Below are 19,144 nucleotides of genomic sequence, written 5' to 3'. Positions count from 1 at the left end.
TAGTTACTATATTAAAGGAAGCATTTACAAATAATCAGAACTGTCAAAAAGTAGAATGAGCTTTCTTGGGAGGCAGGGAGGAAGCTTTTTCCTTTCATTTGTAGTCTTCAAGTAAGGGCTAGATGACCAATCTAGGGGGATATTCTGGACAGACAGTTAAAGCCTATATAAAGTACTTAATACATACCAGGAACTGTGTTAAGCAGAGGGGATACAAATACAAGACAGTCCATGGCTTTTAGGAGTTAACATTCTAATGTAGAAAGGTAACACATAAAGGAGAGCTGGGAAATGGGGTAGGGTAGGTGTGTGGTACCATGGTGTGGAAATACTCAGGAAGTGCTGTGGATCCCTGGAGCTAGATCAGATGAGGCTAAAGCTAGACTACCAGAGCACAGGGTGATTATAGGGTAGAGGCTAAGATTCCAGTGGGGAAAAGGAGGATCAGGATGATGGCTCAAAGACAGTATCCTTGTTGAGGTAAAGTCTGAATGAAGAGATTTCTAAGGTAACTTCTAACTCCGAATCTGTGAGCTTTACAGTTTCACACATGCTGAAAAATACAGGATTTTGTCATATAGCCCTATACGAAAGCAATCAATTTCACCATCTATCTGATGATCCTGTGATCTCTTCAATGTGGATACACTGCAACAACGCAGCTTGCAGCTAGCCATGTCTGCCCATCTTATGCAAGACTTGTTCACATCCTCCTGTAATTCTACCAAAGGGGCTCCCCTAACACGCCACAGGGAAAGAGGGGTGTTTCTAGTTTCTTTGACATTACAGATAAGATCAGCATAGCACTTTTAATTTTGCAAAGTGTCTTACATATTTGAATCTCACAACACCTTTATATATTGTATGCTATTAACTTCATTTTATAGATGATGAAACAGAGAGGTTAAGTGACTTCCTCAGGATCACACAGCTAATAGCACTGTGAGGCGGGCTTTGAACCCAGGTCTCTCTGGTCCACAATCCAGCACACTATTCATTGCAATATGCTGCCTTTTATGAAATGTGTAGGCTGTCCTTGGGTAATCCTTCCCTTTACTACGTAACTGGCTCCATTTTCCCCCTCATCATACATTTATCTGAAGACATCCTTTATGCTGATTCTTCTGCACAACTGCTCATCTGTAATGTGCTGCAGCCTCTTCACACCCACCATATACCTCTCTGCTGCCCTTTAAGTAATTCTCAACTTCAATTCTTCAAAGACTGTGATTTGCTATGACTCCATACATTAACAGAAGAAAAAAGGTGTTAAAAAGATGAGGGAGAAGCCTAGAGTCATTAAAACCCCTACAACTTTGCAAAAGCAGCCCAGTCCATTCTCCTTTTGTTCAATTCTGGGCTCAATTCACTGTTCAATTACTAACTGCCCAAGGGATGGGATGGACAAGGTTTTTGAGATGTTCATTCTGCATCCAAGTGAATATGAGAGTTAAGATGAGAGATATTCTTCAGTCACTTAGGCTGTTCCTGTGTAGAGAGTTGAGTCACTCCTTTTCAAGTGATTAAAGAACTCACTTGGGAATCTCTGCCATGTCCGGGGTTTTGATGAAATCTTCAAAATATCATCTACAAACAGAAACATCTGGAAGATCTTGCCATCTATACAGAATTCTACTTTCATTTGGAGCCTGTGTTGGACATCTTCCATGATACTAGCATATATGTTTATCTCTGTCAAGTAGACATCCCCCTGCTTTATGCCTTCATGAATGATCAGAGGGTTGGAAACAAAATACTTCAAAGAATCTGGTATGATTCGAATTCATGAATGGGGGACCCTTTGTTAGAGGAGAGACTTAAGGCAGTGCTCTGCTCTACTGAATCAAATGCTTTTTTTTACCCAACAAATGTTCTTTACCCTTCAGGGAGTTGTGCTAATGTAAAGATAGGGCCTGCTGCAGAGTACTGTCTATGGTAGCCTGCCTGTTCCCTTATACTTGTAATGTGTAAATTATTTTCATAGTAAGTTTTAGTGGGAAAGTAGGTATATGGGACAGAAGATAATGACATTCTCTGGGTTGCCTTTTCTTTGCTAATGTTAAGAAGAGATTTCTTTTTCCATGTTTGCGGTATCACTCTCTCTTTCAGATACCTTGAGAATCAATCCCTCAAAGACTCCTCTGGTAAACTTGTTTTAGTCTAGTTGCTCCTCTCAATCTTTGTCTTCTTCAATGCCATTTCTACTTCCTCTTCAAACACCTCTGGGGCTGTGATTTGCAAATGTGGTGGCTCCATTGTCATCAATGCTGAAAAAGAGTTTGTTGTAAAAATCTTTAGGGCTTTTTTTAAAAAAAATCTTCTCATCTGTGGTTCTCCCAATTTAATCTTCAAAAGCCATGGGGATGACTTTCCTTAGGTCTCTTTTCCAACCTTTCTTTATGCTTGGTTTTCCCTATCCACTGCTTGTTGCTTTATGAAGAAATACTAATTGTAACCTTTTGGTTTCTCTGTAAGACTTTTTTTTTTTTTGCTTTTTGGAGGGCTATTGGGGGTAAGTGACTTGCCCAAGGTCACACGGCTAGTTTTGTGTTAAGTGTCTGAGGCTGGTTTTGAACTCAGGTTCTCCTGACTCCAGGGCTGGTGCTCTATTCAATGCGCCACCTAGCTGCCCCTCTGTAAGTTTTTAAAACTAGATTTTAAAATTCTGAACTTTAAGTTCAGAAAAAATGGAATCTTTTCCCACACAGTCATAATGCAAACTGTCACTCTCCATTTCATACCATTTACTTTAAAAAAAAATTCTACACATTTTCAAAATTGTCCTCCTTGTCTGAGTGTCTTTCTGAAATGCTTTCCATTCTCTTTTGTGCATTTTAAAAAATGTCACAATGGTCCCCCCTTTTTGGGGCAATGCTACTACTCCCTCCATCCTCCAAAAAACCTAGAGAAAGGTAAAAAAACCAAACAAACCCAAAAACCTTTGTAAACATTTAAGCATAGTCAAGCAAAATGAATCTATACCCTGATCTTACCCCAAAATATGTGTCTCACCTCTCTGTCATGCTTCTTCACAGATTCTCTGAAAACATGCAGGACAAATCAACGCTTTAATAAGAATTTTTACATCTTCAAAGTTGCTTTTCTTAACAGGGTTGTTGTCCTTGTAGAAACTGCTCTGCTTCCAATTACTGTACTGTCAATTCATACTACCTAGTATTCTCTGAAAATTTTCTAAAATCATTTTTATGTCATGTTAATATTCCATTATATTAATATACCACAATTTCTTCAACCACTCCTCAAATGGCTGAGGCAATCTAAAGCACCTCCCTTTGATTCTAGTTATCTGACCCCCTCCTTTCAGAATCAGATTGTTTTGCTTGTAACTGTTCTTCTTACTCTGCTCCCTGAAGCCATTTATTTCCCTATTGAGTTTGATGTATTTCTAGATCAAATTCCGTGTGGTGTATATATACGTTCAACCTTTTTTTTTTTTTTAGATAAAAGGTTTATTTGATGCTTGCTGCCTCTATCTCTTCCTCCATATTTTTATATTCTTCTTAGACACCCTAATTATGAGAAATGGCAAGTTCAATCCTCCTCTTTTTCCTTTCAATACTAGTGTATTCCTTCTTTTACTCTCCCTTCTCTTTCTCTTCTTAAAACTCCCAGAATAGTACCAACCCATGCCCTGGTCTTCTGTTCTTCTTATTTAGCTTCCTCAATACACTCTGAGGAATTAACATTCTGAAGGGACACTTGTTTGTCTTCCCCCATTTGAATGTTGACCCTATATCATTGTAAAGCTACTTGCAAGTACTCAAATAAATTTACATTTCTAGGTTTCTCTGGACTGACTTGTACTTATTTTTCAAAGGTCTTACTGAATTCTGGTGTTTTCATCAGAAACTCTTTAGTCTTCTGTACTATTAAACAGTCCACTTTCCAGCAGGATCATATTCAGTATTACAAGGCAAGTTATTCTTGGTTGTGAGTCTGTATCTTTTGCCTTCTGGACTACTCTATTCCAAGCTCTACTCTGGTGTTTAGTAGATGATGACAAGTCTTGTGTGATCCTTACTACAATTCCTTGTTACTTTAAGTCCTTTATGGGTGCATTGGGGAATGAATTCTGGTGTTTTTAATTTCGGGATTCGTTTTAAGATGTGATTGGGAAATTCTTTCTATCTTCACTTTGACACCTGGTTCTAATAGATCTGGACAGTTTTTATTTATGATTTCTTGAAATATATGGCCCAGGTTTTTAAAAAAAATTGTTTTTCAGAGATCATTGATTCTTAAATGATCTCTCTTTGGTCTATTGTTTTTTGATATAAGATTATCTTACATTTTCTTCCGTTTTTAAAGTCTTTTGATTTTGTTGAATGCTCCTATGTCATAGAAATCACTAATTTTGGGGTGGCTAGGTGGTTCAGTGAATAGAGCACCAACCCTGGAATCAAGAGGACCTGAGTTCAAATCCGGCCTCAGACACTTAACACAAAAACTAGCCGTGTGACCTTGGGCAAGTCACTTAACCCCAACTGCCCTCCAAAAAGAAAAAAAAAAAGAATCTCATTTTTATTTGGTTTATTCTAGTTTTCAAGAATTCCCTTTCTTGGGTAAGGTTTTTTTCTCTTTCTTTTTCACTCTTTCTTCTAAGCTACTTATTCTCTTTCAAATTTTTTCCTTAAAGAGCTTTTATTTTCATTTTTATCTCCTGCCCTATTTCTTCATGGTGAAAATTCATGTAGTCTTTTTGGAAAATTCACATTTTTTTCTTTGAGTTTCTGCTTGTAGTTGTTACACAATTAGATCTGCAATAATTTTTTAAACTGGATGGTGTTTTCTTTGATTTACTCACCTCTGAAGCTTTAGTTCCTGAAATTCATTTCGCCAGGGCCAAGCTTTGTCCCTTGCTGAAGTTGTTTGCTTCTGCCCTAGATCTTTGAGGCTCTCTGCTCTTGCTGACAAGAGGTACAGAACTTTGTAGGCTATACATGTCCTATTTTTGATCAAGCTAGGAGGTACTGGTGCTAACTTTGCTAGGGATTGGGGGAATAGGTACCTTACCTCTTGCTTGTAGGCTGTTCCCTGACTTCTTGTGCAGTTCTAGGCTAGAATATATTACTTAGTGAAGTTTCTCATTGAACTGCTTGAACATTATTCAACCTTATGTGAATTTCAGAGTTTTGATAGAGGAGGCATGAGGTAATTGGGTAGCTAACTCAAATGGAAGTTACTTCTCCATAAGATTTTTTTTTTTTCCATGAGATTCTGAAGATGAATTTAAACAAATTGGAATGGACCCTGACTGTCATATCTCTTGGCTGGCATCAAGATGAAAGACTTGATTAAATTTTCTCAGCTCTTCTTTCTCCTTTTACGGCAACTGACTAAAACCAGTTAAGCTTCTTTAAGAAATTGTTATCAATACTTATATTCATTCCTCTATTTGGGGGCCAGAACAACTTCCTTAAATTGGTCAGAATGGAATTACATATCATGATTTTCTCATTTTCATTCTATTCTCTAATGGTATATAAATTTTGACCTTTGTACTTGCAGTTGAGATAGGATTGGAACAAACCTATGTAGCATGCATGGATATGAATTTCTGAGGCCTCATGTGCTTTGCAGTCAGAAGTGAGTGGCAGCAAAAAGAGTTCTTTGTAACTGCATTCTTCTTGGAGATGACTGCCACAAGGAGGATGATCTGAAAGCATTCAATAGCATTCCAGAAGAAAGAGACCTTAAAGGACTTACTTGGGAAATAGAGGGCTGAGGTTCAGATAAAATGACTGTTCAGCAGTGCCACAATGTATTTAATGTTTTGACATTTTAAATATCAACCTCCTAGGAGAGTATAATAAGGACTATGGGTTATTTACTGAATTTAAGTCAATCAATGTGCACTTATGAGTTTTTGGTATTCTAAGAATATTTTTTGGAAAGGAAAATAGTTGTCCTATACCTTATCTACCATGCACACACAATACCTTACTTCTGGGAGAGATGCTAGGCAAGTAATTCCTTTCCCCACCATCCCACCATTGCAATGGGGTGGGTGGGGGAACATATAAAGTGCTAGAGATAAGAAAAAGTCTGAGCTTTAAAGGCCAAGTTCCCTCAGGACTGAATCAAGGCCCTACTTGAGTCCACAACTAGAAGCCCTTACTGGGAGATGGCACATGGGTCTCCCTGGCCAGAGGATTTATAGTTATACATTCCCAAAACAAGCAGTCTGAGAGCACACAGAGAGCTGATTTTGGAATGACTCCTACAAGCTAATTTACTGTTAAAATAACATTAATTTTATTTTTTTTGCTATGTTATTTGGAAACCTGTCATATCTACTGCATCTCAACTCCTTTCTTGGAGAAACTACAATTATTCTTGGAGAATAAGCACAGGTGTGAGGCATGAGTGCAGCCTTTAGCCTCTCTCCTTTCTGACCTCTCAATCAGATTTTCCCACATATTTTTTGTTGGTTTCTTTTCACTGGTGTTAATGAGTAGAAAAATACAATTAATTTAATTAATAAAAGGTTTTTATCATGTTTGTTTTTTTTTAACAGAATTTCTTTACCTCTCCCCCCTGCAACAGATATTTGGTCCACAAGAGACTTATATTTCATCACTTCAAATTGCCCTTACTGTAGCAAGGCAATCTTTTAAATCTCTCTAAGTGATCTGCTATTCCACACACCATAGCAGCTTTTTCAAACCTTTTCATCCCGCTTCAATTCTCTTACCATCCTCTACCCCCACTCTCTTTAGCTGTTAGCTGAAGACCTTACCTCATACTTTACCAAAAAACTGCACCATTTGCCAAGAGCTCCCTCTTTAATCCTCATCTCACATGATTCAGACATCTTTTCCTAATCAATAAACATTTATCAAGTGCCTACTCTGTACCAGGAACTAACTCGAACCCTAATCTTCCTTCATTACTATCTCTCATGAAGAGGTGACCCTCTTAACATGTACCCTTAGTCCCATCTTCTCCAATAGACTATTCCCCATTAACTCCCTAATTATTCAATCTCTTTCTACTGACTCCTTCTTTCCTGCCAACAAATGTGCCCATGTCTCCCTTATTCTTAAAAAACCCCACCTAAGGGGCGGCTGGGTGGCACAGTGAGTAAATTGCCGGCCCCAGAGTCAGGAGGACCCGAGTTTGGTTCCGGCCCTAGACAAACAGACAGACAGACAGACAGACAGACACACACACACACCCCTAGCTGTCTAACCTTGGGCAAGTTACTTAACCCCAATTGCCCTCCAAAAAAAACCCAAAACCCACCTGATTCAACCACCCCCCTCTAGCTATCATCTGATATTTTTCCTCCCTTTCTTGGCTACACTGCTTGAGAAAGCTGTCTACATTAGAGACTTCCACTTCTCACACTCTCTTCTAAACCCTCTACAATCTGGTTTCTGACCTCATCACTCAACTGAAACTACCCTCACCAAAATTACCAATGTTTTAATTTCCTTTCCTCAACTTTTATCTTTCATAACCTCTCTGCAACCTTTGAGACCGTCATTCACTTGTTTCTCTTTTCTCTAGGTTTTCATGACATAATTCTTTCATGGATGTACTACCTGTCTGTCCATTCCATATATGTCTTCATTACTACATATTCATCAATGTCACATTAATGGGTATTCCAAAGATCTGTCTTGGACCCTCTTTTCTTCTCCTTCTATCAGAAGTTCTTAACCAAGAGACAGTGAACTTAAAAAAAATTCTTTTTGATAACAACAGTATTTCAGAATAACTGGTTTCTTTTGTAATCCTATATATTTTACTTTTTGCATTTAAAAACAAGGGGTTATAGGTTTCAGATTGCCAAAGGGGTCCATGACACATAAAAAAAAGGTTAAAAAAATTCTTGCTCTATGCTCTCTTACTCATCAGCTCCAAAGGGTTCAACTGTTATTTCTATGTAGATAATCCCAGATCTACATATCTAATCCTAGTCTCTCTCCTGAGCTCCATAGCAACAAACGCCTTTTAAACATCTAGAATGGGACGTTCCATAAGCACCTCACACTCAACTTGTCCAAAACACAACTCATTATCTTTTCTCCCAAACCCTTTTCTCAGTTCAGCATTCCTGTTACTTTTGAGGGTACCATCACCCTCCCACAATCAACTAGACTTGCAGCTTGGTGTTGTCTTTTGACTCTTCACTTTCATTCCCTGTATCCAATTTATTCTCAAATTCTGTTATTTCTAACTACACAGCATCTCTCCTTTACATTCCTCCCCCTCCACTTACACAGCTACTTCTTTAGTTCAGACAGAACTCACCTCCAACTTGGGGCACCACAAGGACTTTCTAACGGGTTGCCTCCTTCCACTCTACTTAGTTGTTAAGGATTTTACTCAAATTCTGGCTTGACCATGTCACCCCTTGTTTAATAAGTCCTAGTGACCTTATTGGTTCTAGAGATAACAGAAAATCCTGTTTGGCATTTTAAGCCCTTTACAATCTAGCCCTCTGCTACTTTTCCAATCTTCTTAGACTTTATTCTTCTCCACCCTCAATGATCCAGTTATACTGGCCTACTTGTTTCTCCATCCCCCATCTGTGTACCTTGGTACTGGCTATCCCCCAAGTCTCTGGAATGCTCTCTCTCCTCAACTCCACCTCTTAACTTCTCTCACTTTCCTTCAGGACTCAGCTCAAACCCTAATTCCAGGAAGCTTTTCCCAGTCTCCCTTGCTGTTTGTGTGTTGCCTCTGAGATTATCTTCTATACTGTATATGTGGGCTGCATGTCTACAGCTATCTCCTCCAGTAGAATCTGAACTTTAGGGGTGGCTAGGTGGCGCAGTGAATAGAGCACTGGCCCTGGAATCAGGAGGACCCGAGTTCAAATCCCACCTCAGACACTTAACACTTACTAGCCATGTGACCTTGGGCAAGTCACTTAACCCCAGTTGCCCTGCCCCCCCCCCTCCAGAAAGAGAAAACCTGAGCTTTGAGGGCAGTAACAGTGTTTTTGCTTTTCTTTGTCATCTCTGGTGACCAGCGCAGGGCCTGTCACATATTAAGTAACTAATAAACGCTTAGGGGTTGAAGACTAAAGTTATTTTCCTAGTGCTATTCTTAAAAAATAAAATCTTATCCTGAGTTCTGCAATAAAATGATCAAATGTCATATGGAACGTGTTTTTTGCTGCTTGCGGATACACAACAAACTTAACCTAGCCAACTCCTTTATTCTCCTCTTCAAGAAAAAGCCTGTGAACTTTCCATCCCATTTACCTGCCTACTAACTTTGTTTATGTTAAAAATATCAAGACAGAAACGATTTAGTTCCTTTAGTGGAATGCTTATTTGTCACTGGTCAGGGATCTTACATTTTTAGAACCAAAAGGTAACTAAATGTTATAGTATAGGCCCTGCCCATTTCTGCCGCTGTCATTGTGGAGGCAGAAGGCCTAAGGGTCATTGTGTAATTTTCTTTGTTTCATGGCTGTCATTACCAAAAGAATGCAACACCAAGGGCCATCCTATGGAGGATGAGCCTCTCCACATTTAGCCAGGCCCATCCTAGGAAAATGGGCTTGTTGCTGGCATCACTCTGTCAGCACTGCAGAACCTATCGGTATTTGCATTCTACTGGTACAGTTTTAAAGAAACCACTGTCACACCTTGTCACCATGATGAGGCACTTTACTTCATGTGCAGCCTACAACCACCCCATACTGACCTAGTGAAAGGCAGCATCAGATACCATCCTAAGACCCTCTCTTGTTGCTTCAGGTAGGATCTTGTATGGGGGTCAGAGAAGCCTAGTGTGGAGGTGGGTATGCCCATCTACGGGCCTAAGAGCAGTATAGAAAAAGGACTTTCACCTGTCATGCATGTCATGCAGAATATGGAACTAATAAAATCATGGAACACTGACTTCTTGGCTGGGGTTTCATACTGCACAAGTCTTTTAAAACCTTCAATTTGTAAAGAATTTTTGACTTTCCAATTCTAATATAGGCAGGGCAGGCATCATAGATGGGAGAAACTAAGGTCATAAGGGGTTCAACAAACTGGTTAAACCAATATTGCAATTACTGGCAAAACTGACTCACCTGTTGACTAGTTTGATCCTCTACACATTATACTACACTTTTTATTCCTCACGTTTGATTACTCTTAGGTTCAACAAATTCTGTTGAAGAAATTCAGGTTTTAAACATGAAATACCATGAAAAAAAGGTGAATTTAGAGTCGGAGGACCTGGGTTCAAATTGCAGCTTTACTATTTACTATATCACTTATTATCTCTGCAACTTATCATTTCTTAAATGACTTCTAAGGTTTCTTTCCAACTCAAAGTCTATAATCTCAGATTCAAAATGAGTCTTACCTTTGATGGGGTACAAGGACATTGTTAATTCCACCAAGCTTAGCATTTATCTTCAGGCAGAGATTAGAGAGAGTTTGGGGTGAAGTCTTTACTACATTTTTCACCTGAACACACTGAGTGGCCATTCCTAAGAGGGTATCACCAACACGTTTCACTTCAGCTAAAAGCAAACAAATAAAATAAGTTAGGTAGTTCTCCTAACTCAACAGTTATTTATTTATTATACATTTACTATATATAGACTTCAGTATCAGATCATGGAAGATACAAAGACTAAATGGGACAGAGTTTCTATTTTAATCAAATTTACAATATAATAAAAATATATGTGTATACCCCCCCACTCCCAATACACATACCACCACTACTAATAACCTTAAAAGCTGCCAAAATATTGAGGTCTGAGAAGGAAAAAACATTCTTTTTTTTGGGTGGGGAAATCAAAGAAGGCTCCATGAAGAGGTACCATTTGAGCCGGGTCCTAAAGGATGGGTTCCTCCCTGGAACTTCCACATGTGCAAAGTACCAAGCCAGCCATACTCACTTCTAACCTGGATCAGCCCTGATTCTATGGTGTTTTCCACTGCTATCTCAGTGGCCTTCTCACACCTCTGACATGTCACTCCCCACCCCCTTTCCAGCTCCTTCTACTTACTGTCTTCCCCCTTTATGTTTCTTGAGGACAGGGACTGTCTTTTTCATATATTCCCAGTGTTTAGCACAATGCTTGCCACACAACAAGTATTAAGAACTTATTAAATGCTTTATCTTATATAAGGGATAGAATTTCAAAATGCAGAAAAAGGAACAGGGTAGGGTGAGTATCCTGGCACAAGGAGCCCATATATATGGAGGCAAGAAAGTACAAAATCTGTCTAGTGTACAGCTTATAACCCAGTATGACTAAAGGGTAGAAGGGAGTAATATGAGAAATTTGGAAAAGTGTCACAGAATTCTATATTGCAAAGAGTCTTGAAGGGCAGGCTAAAGAATCTAAGAAGCTGGGGCGGCTAGGTGGCGCAGTGAATAGAGCACCAGCCCTGGAGTCAGGAAGATCCGAGTTCAAATTTGACCTCAGACACTTGACACACTTACTAAGTGTGTGGCCTTGGGCAAGTCACTTAACCCCAATTGTCCTCTGTCTTCCCCCCTCAAAAAAAAATTCTAAGGAGCTATATTCAGCGGGCAGTAAAATGTCAATGAAGCACCTTGAGCAAAACAGTAATATCATCATTTATGTACATGAGGAAAATAACTATAGCATCACTGGAGTGAGGAAGGACAATTAAGAGAGGTGGCAATAATCCTAAGGCCAATAACTCTGTAAAGTCACAGAGAAAAACCAGATAAAACCTTATCTGTTTTTATCATGTTCCAGGTTTTACCATGCAAACAAGCAATAGACTATATATATCCCCGTCATATAATTAAAAAAAATCAGAGCAGTTAGATGGCACAGTAGATAGAACACTGGCCCTGGAGTCAGGAGGCCCTGAGTTCATATCTGGCTTCAGACACAACACTTATTAGCTGTGTGACCCTGTGCAAGTCATTTAAGCCCAACTGTCATGCCACCTTCCCCCCCCCCCCAAAAAACCCCAATCATGTGACCACTTAACATAGAGATGAAACATAGTAAACAAGAACTATACCATATACCGGCGTCTTCCCAGGGAGGATCACCACTATCAGCTGCAGGCCCACATAAGTCATCTTCAGATGTTTAAACATGGGCTCCACGCTATCTGCTCCCTGTGCATACTTGCAAAAACATGGCTGACCTTGAATGGGCATGCCGGCATCCTTAGAAATTTTGCGCAATTGATCTGTGAAACTCCTGGTAAAACAGAGAACCACTGGCACAGTGTTTATTACTTCATGGTCTGTTTGGTGCTCTAGTAAATGTCATAATCTATAGATTTTGTCAGAACTGCCAATTCTGTTCTAAAACGTAGCATAAGTGACAGGCCAGAATAGAATTGGGCGTCATAGCACTGGAGCTGAAGTGGAGTATGATGTTTATCAAAGAGCCTGTCAAATGATTGGTCTTAATTTTAGCTTCTGGAACAAGTATAGACCAAAATATTAACTCAAAGACAGCTTGGTAATCTGGCTCAAAAGGATTAAGTCAATTTGTGCTTAATTGAGTTGTAACAAACATATTATTATCAAAGGATATGCTAGGATTAAATTAAAAACTTTGTCCAGCAATCAACCTCTCCCAAAATTAGAAATATTAAAAAGCAACTAGGATTTGAAACAAATAAAATTTACTTTCAAGTTAAATACTGGACATAAAACCCCAGTGCAGAATGAAACATACCATTACTTCAACCCACGTATGAAGCTTTCAGAATCAATTCTTCTGTGTATTTGCCAATAACTTAAAAAATTTCTTCCCCTTCATATCAAGCTCCCTTTTCTCACCTTGATTTTTCCACACTTCTTACTAACTTCCTCTATAAATCTGTAAAAAGTGATGCACACTGAAACCAACAATTCTAGTCAGTGTTCCTTCAGAAGCTAACACAAGTAGTAGCAATTAGCAAAGGCATAATGGTTAAGATTAATCTATTTTTTCATCTTGGTTGAACAAATAAAAATACATCCAGGGAGTTGAGTGGTGAAATTCCCACAAAGCTTAAGTGTATAGTCTCCTCTGTCTGGTTCTACAGGTGAGAGTCAAGAGATGAGTTTCTGCTTCAAGAGCAAGGAAGCTGAAAACTTAACAGAATCTCTAGGTGTGAAACTGTTCTTGGCACAAGCCTTCACTTCCAGAATTTAGGTTACAAGTGCCAGTATACATACACAAGAATCTAAAATGAAGAAAGATACTAAATGTAGCATTTTACATTTGAAAGGCACAGAACTTAGCTACAAATATAAATAATACTCACTTTAAGAGATCTTCCCTGCATTGTTTCTGAGGAGCAAAACAAGCAACAGCCCACACTTTAATCTCAATGCCAGCATAAAATTGTTTTCCTCGCATATCCCATACACCTTGGTTTGGTGTAGCTACTGTTTTATTCTTTTTCGGGGGGTAGAGGAGGAAAAAAAAGGGGGGGGAAGAGAAGAGATTACAATTCAAGAGCATGTTAATAATGATGACATAAGAAACAAAATTCTAAGCTCACATCAGCATGGTGAAGTAAAAGGAGCCAATTGCTGAGTTGAAAGAGCAGGTCAATAATACAATGTGGCTCTGCCATCAACCAGCTCTGTGAATTGGGCAAATCCCTTCATCTCTATCCTCAATCTCCTCCACTGCTCCTGAATAAGCTGGAGAAGAGATCCACTGAGGCTCTCTTTACGATTCTATAATGCAGTCTAGAGTTCTGGGCACTGCTAATTGGCATAATCTTCTCCTCAGGATTGTCAACAATAACCTAGTTAGTCCACAATCATTTTTCAGTTGCCTCCTTTGTACCACACAGAGTTAAGCAGTGATACAAAGAGAGGCAAAAACATAGTCTTTCCCTCAAGGGACCTGTCTGTCTCTTTCTAATGGAGAGATGCCAAGCAAAAAAAAAAAAAAAAAGTAAATGCAAGATATACACTGTAAACGGAAGGTAGGGCCAGAAAGAAGTCATTAGTAGTCTAGGGAATGGTGAGAAATTCTAGTATAAGTGGGATGTGAGCTAAGTTTCAGAAGCCTGCAAATAAAGTTGAGGAGGCAGAACAATGCAGGCACAGAGGCTAGCCAGTTAAAAGGCCATTAGGCAGGTAAATGAAGTGTCGTGCAAGGAATAGAAAGAAGGCCAGTGTTGCTGGAATGTAGAGCATGTGGAGGAGAATAAGGTGTAAGAAGATTGGAAAAGTAGGAGGGGGCCAAGTTGTGAAGGGCTTTAAAAGCCAGGGGTTTTATATTTGATCTTGGGTATTAACAGGGAGCCACTGGAATTTATTGAACGGGGGAGATGACATGGTCAGATCTACATTTTAGCATGATCATTTTGACAACTGAATGAAGGATGGATTAGAGTGAGGAAAAGACAATCAAGGAGGAGACTACAATAATCCAAGCATGAGGTGATGAAGGCCAGACCCAGGGATGTGGCAGTGTGTAATGCGAATGTAAATTTTAAAGATCTTCCCTGCCCCTAGGCTAAAGTGCACCAGAAGCCTGGGGAGGGAGGCTTGTTTTTCAGTAGATACTTTTTGATTGGCCAGTGGGTCAATAAGGTTGTTACATTCTCTGAGCCCGGAGAAGGCTATATAAGCCCTGATGTGTAGCTTTGTTTTGGGACTCACTTTGAGAAGTGTTCTGTGATTTGATCTGAATTCTGGGAAGCCGTTGTTGAGAGTCCCCCGGCTTTGAAAAACCCAGAATGTGGAAACCCAGATGTTGACTGGGTATGGATGTAATGGTTGGACAGTTTGGAAATCTGTCTACTTGATGTTTCTGTCTTGATAATTATGCCTGTATACTTTGAGGTTCAGGGTGCTGACCTTTTCTCCTGAACAAGGTAAACGATATATGTCTGACTGATTAAAGTAAGCTTGTTAACCCATTTTGAGTTGCTTTCCTTTAACAAAGCAGATCCAAGAACCTGTGGTAGCTGCAAACCCTGAGGACGCTTGGGGTGCTTGCTGCTACACAGTGTCACAGGAGAAAAGAGGAGATAAAGCAAAGATACTGCGAAGGTTGAAACAAAATTTGGCAATGAACTGGATAGGTGGGTGTTGCGGAAGAGTTGAAGATGATATGAAGTTGTGTGTCTGAGGGGCTAGGAGGACAGTGGTGCCCTGGATAAGGTAGTACCAAGGAGGGTAGGATTTAAGGGGAAAGATAACGAATTCTGCTTTGGATGTAGAGAAGTGTTCAGTAGAGAAACTAGGGCTGTATACACATCATTTATGCTACAGCATAGCAATGACAAATGAACTCATGGGAGCTGATGAAATTGCTAAGCAAGACAATGTAAAGTGAAAAAAAAAAAGGCCTAGGACAAATCTCTCATGCTGCCTTAGCATCCCTTATGACTTGGTCCCTGGCCTGCCATTTACTTTCTTCACCTCTGGAGGTGACCCTCAGCTCTTAACTTAGGTGAGAATTTGGTTTATTTCATCAACAAGGCAATTATTACTATCCCCTAGACAGTAGGGAATATTGCCACAAATTTAAGGGTATAAGGGTGGGAACCAGGCAGGATATGTGGGAAAGTTTAATAGTTCTTAAGGCTAGAGGGACCCAAGATGAAAAATACTGCTATCAAAGTAACATATGACTGAAAAAATATTGCATGATTAGTTGGGGACAGGTGTTAAATGGAAAAAAATACCAAAAAACCCCCAAACAAAAACACCTTACCCGGCCTCCATATTGTAGCATTGGTGCTGGCAACACTCTACCTGTCAACTCCGTCATTTCATTGTGAACAACAATACCAAATTCCTTTAGGTATGGATCAGGTCCACCCACCATGCTGTTACTTTTCACCTAAAAAACAAAAAAAAACTTCTCATCATGGTTAAGCAATCAATGGGGCAAAATGAAAAAATATATCATCTCAGTATCTCTTATACAGAGAGGGCACCACTCTTGTAAGTAGAAAAAAGATGCTGTGAATTTTTGTAGTGTAGAAACAACATTTTAATTTGTTCAATATTTACCGAGTGCCCACACTACATGAAAGGTACTGTGTTATATATCATGAATGGATATAAAAATGTGTAAGATATGATCCTTTTCAAGAAGCCCAGATTTGCAATTTTTTTCTACTAAAGAAAAAACCAAAACCAAAAGCCAGTGAAATCAAGACAAAGCTTTTTTGTAAATATAACAACACAAAACTGATCATATCATATTAGGAAAATTTTCTGTTAACCTTTCTCTCTTTCAATGCATAGCTAGGATTGCAAAAAAAAAAATGTATCCTACGCACTAGTCTGCTGATTTCCTCCTGTCTGTCTGGAGCAGATCTTGCGGTTGCTTTGATCATGGTGGACGTCTGATTGTCAGTTAATTTCTTGATACACCGCTGTCCTGCCACTATATTACAGACCTGCCATTAGAATGAGACAAATAAGAACTAAGTTAATGGCTTCTGTCAAACCTGATTTTATGTGAAAGATTTCAGAAAAATGGAAAAAAAAAACTGCTAAAGTGTCAGTGTTACACAGCTAAAAAAAACTCTGCTTCAAACTGTCATATACAATTTTACTTTTTAACAATAGCTTTTATAAGGAAATAACCTAAGTATTTAATAGTGTAGTAGGAGCCATTTATTCCAAGCTTACCTCAAGAGGAAGATAAGTGTGCTTTTGTTCCTGCCCCACTTGGAGACAGGGAAGATGGGGATATTTCAGCTGCAGGCTATACTTCTGTTTAAAATACTGGGCTACTGTACATTCCATGGCCTGACCATTTTCCAGCTGTAGAGGAAAACTGTGGGATGAAGTTATTTAGAAAATTTTCATCGATTCATACTTTCTCCCAATTGAAAATAAAATCCTAACTTCTAATTCATTTTCTACAAGGTTTATATCTTTATTATTTTTTAAAAATATACTTTTATATATACATATTGATTTCCTCAACAGAATTTATGCTCCTCGAGAGCAAGGATCAGTTCATTTTTTTTACTTTTTATCTCTGGTGTCCAGGATAGTGCCTGGCACTTAAAAAATGCTAGCCTTAGAACATTGGCCCTGGAGTCAGGAGGACCTGAGTTCAAATCTGACCTCAGACACTTGACACACTTACTAGCCGTGTGACTTTGGGCAAGTCACTTAATCCCAACTGCCTTTCAAAAAGCCAAAATCCAAACAACCAAAAAGATGCTAGCCAACTGATTGGTTCCATAGTAAGTACAGGTAAAACTTTCTTTGAACAGAATCCCTTTGTTCTTTTCAGTATTTGAATCAGTTTTTATCAAGGATTCAGTTTACATATGTAAACTGAGTTAGCTTTCTACTTTTGCTGGAACCAAACAAATTTTCAAAGGAGCTGAACAATCAGTGAGTCTCATATACCAAGAAAGGGTAACTTAACAAGACTCTAAAATTTTAACAGTTTTTTTTTTTTTGGGGGGGGGGCTTCTTTGATAACAGACCTTCATACTTTACACTGACTAGTAGACTAGTATAGTACAAATTTGTGAACTGGTATAAAATATAAGCATATTTCACCTAACTTCATTAGTTCCACAAAAAGGATACCTCTTTATGGGTAACAGGGTTAGCGGAGAAAGGGTTAATGGGAAAATGTTACAAACTATAGAAACACCCAACTCAAGGAGGAAGTTTAATGCTGGGAATATCACCAACCATGTGAGATGGGGTTTTAATACATCAGAATTCACTTATAAAAAGTTTTAATGTCAGTGTCATAAGTTGGTCAGGGCAATGTTATATAAAGTATTCTTGTAGAACACCGAATGCAGCTAATAAAATATATTAGGCTCCAATATAGTTTTTAGTAAACTTATTAGAAACATGATAAAATTAGTGTATTTGCTTATAAATATAGAAGACCAATAGTCATTCTCCAATGGCTAAGAGGTGAAAGTATATGAAAAAACAATTCTAAAAAGAATTTCAAATGATTAAAAATCATGAAACTGTTGTTCTCTATGACTAACAATATGAAATATGCAAATTAAAACAACTGTGGGGTTTCACTTCACACAGAGCAAACTGGCAAATACAGGCAAATAAAACAAAGGTGTCAAATTCATCTCCAAAACCAGAATAAAATGTAATTGGGAAATGTTTAACAAAATGAATAAAAGTACAATACAACATAGATAGTATTAATTTTTAGTTTTCTAAGATAATTTGGGACCAGTAGGGATGCTCTTCTATTTGAGTTTGACCCCAGTAATGTAAAAGATTGTAACAGTCAGTACTGGAGAAGTTGTGGAAAAGTATGCACAGTAGTAATCTAGTGATCTAGTAGTGATCTAGTAATTTAGATTACTACTGGTATAGTAATGAATCAGTCCAAACATTCTGGAAAATAAATTATGATACTAAAATGTATATACTTTCTGACTCAGAGATCCCATTGCTAGATATGCACTCTGGTCCTATGTAAAAAAAAGCTGCTATATAGCCCAAAATATCGATAGCAGCAATTTTGCCAAAGAATAAGAAATAAAATAGATGGCCATCAATTGGGAAATAGCAAAATAAATTATGGTACATGAATATAATGAATTATTACTGTATTGTGAAAAATGAATATGAAGACTACAGAGAAACTTACATGAACTTACAAAGTGAGGGAAGCAGAATCAGGAAAACAATATATACAATGACTACTTCAATAAAAAAAGGAAAGAACAACTCAAAAACGAATATAGTTCAGGGGTAATTATAATGACTAAGCATGGCTCCAAAGAAGGGATATAAGAATATATATAGATATTGATGATTGAGAAATACTATGATCACAGTAAGAAGCAACAACTGACAATGAGGAAAGACATAATGTAAAAACTACAAAAAAAAACCCGGTTTGGACACATTTAACATGGAGTTAAAAGAGCCTATACATCTCAATAGTAATTTTTAGTATTATAACATAGGCAATAGAGTGCAAAGCACGAAGGGCTGATCTTACTACAGTCAGGAAGACCTGGGTTCATTCTCTCTCTCACGCACGCATGTGCTCTCGATGAGTATCAGGGGCAATTTGTCGACCTTTTCAGTACCTGGGTAACTTTCTAAGAATTCAAGTTACAGAGAAGTTGCTCATCTGTATTGGTAGGGGTATCTAGTATAGAATCCATACCAGGATTCATTGACACTGATGAAATTACAAGTCTACATCAAAATAATAACAATAATTTCATGA

At 38.4% G+C, this 19,144-nt stretch overlaps 1 protein-coding gene across 4 annotated transcripts in view; it reads right to left on the bottom strand.

The window, feature by feature from the left end:
• AGO4 (argonaute RISC component 4) overlaps window positions 1-19,144 on the bottom strand; it is a 48,167-nt gene that overhangs the window by 14,674 nt on the left and 14,349 nt on the right. For all 4 annotated transcript variants that reach the window (XM_069067924.1, XM_069067922.1, XM_069067921.1 and 1 more), the window contains 6 exons: window positions 16,585-16,732; window positions 16,230-16,349; window positions 15,656-15,784; window positions 13,239-13,372; window positions 11,994-12,178; window positions 10,342-10,501 (listed from right to left, as the gene is read on the bottom strand). In XM_069067924.1, coding sequence (XP_068924025.1) covers window positions 10,342-10,501; window positions 11,994-12,178; window positions 13,239-13,372; window positions 15,656-15,784; window positions 16,230-16,349; window positions 16,585-16,732 — 876 coding nt within the window. The remainder of the gene's footprint in view (window positions 1-10,341; window positions 10,502-11,993; window positions 12,179-13,238; window positions 13,373-15,655; window positions 15,785-16,229; window positions 16,350-16,584; window positions 16,733-19,144) is intronic.

The sequence above is a fragment of the Petaurus breviceps genome, unplaced genomic scaffold (genome assembly GCF_028583685.1).
Source record: "Petaurus breviceps papuanus isolate PSGF00001 unplaced genomic scaffold, PetGlider_PUasm1.0 90760, whole genome shotgun sequence".
In the NCBI taxonomy this organism is placed as follows: domain Eukaryota; kingdom Metazoa; phylum Chordata; class Mammalia; order Diprotodontia; family Petauridae; genus Petaurus; species Petaurus breviceps.
This window is presented reverse-complemented; position numbering and strand designations above follow the sequence as displayed.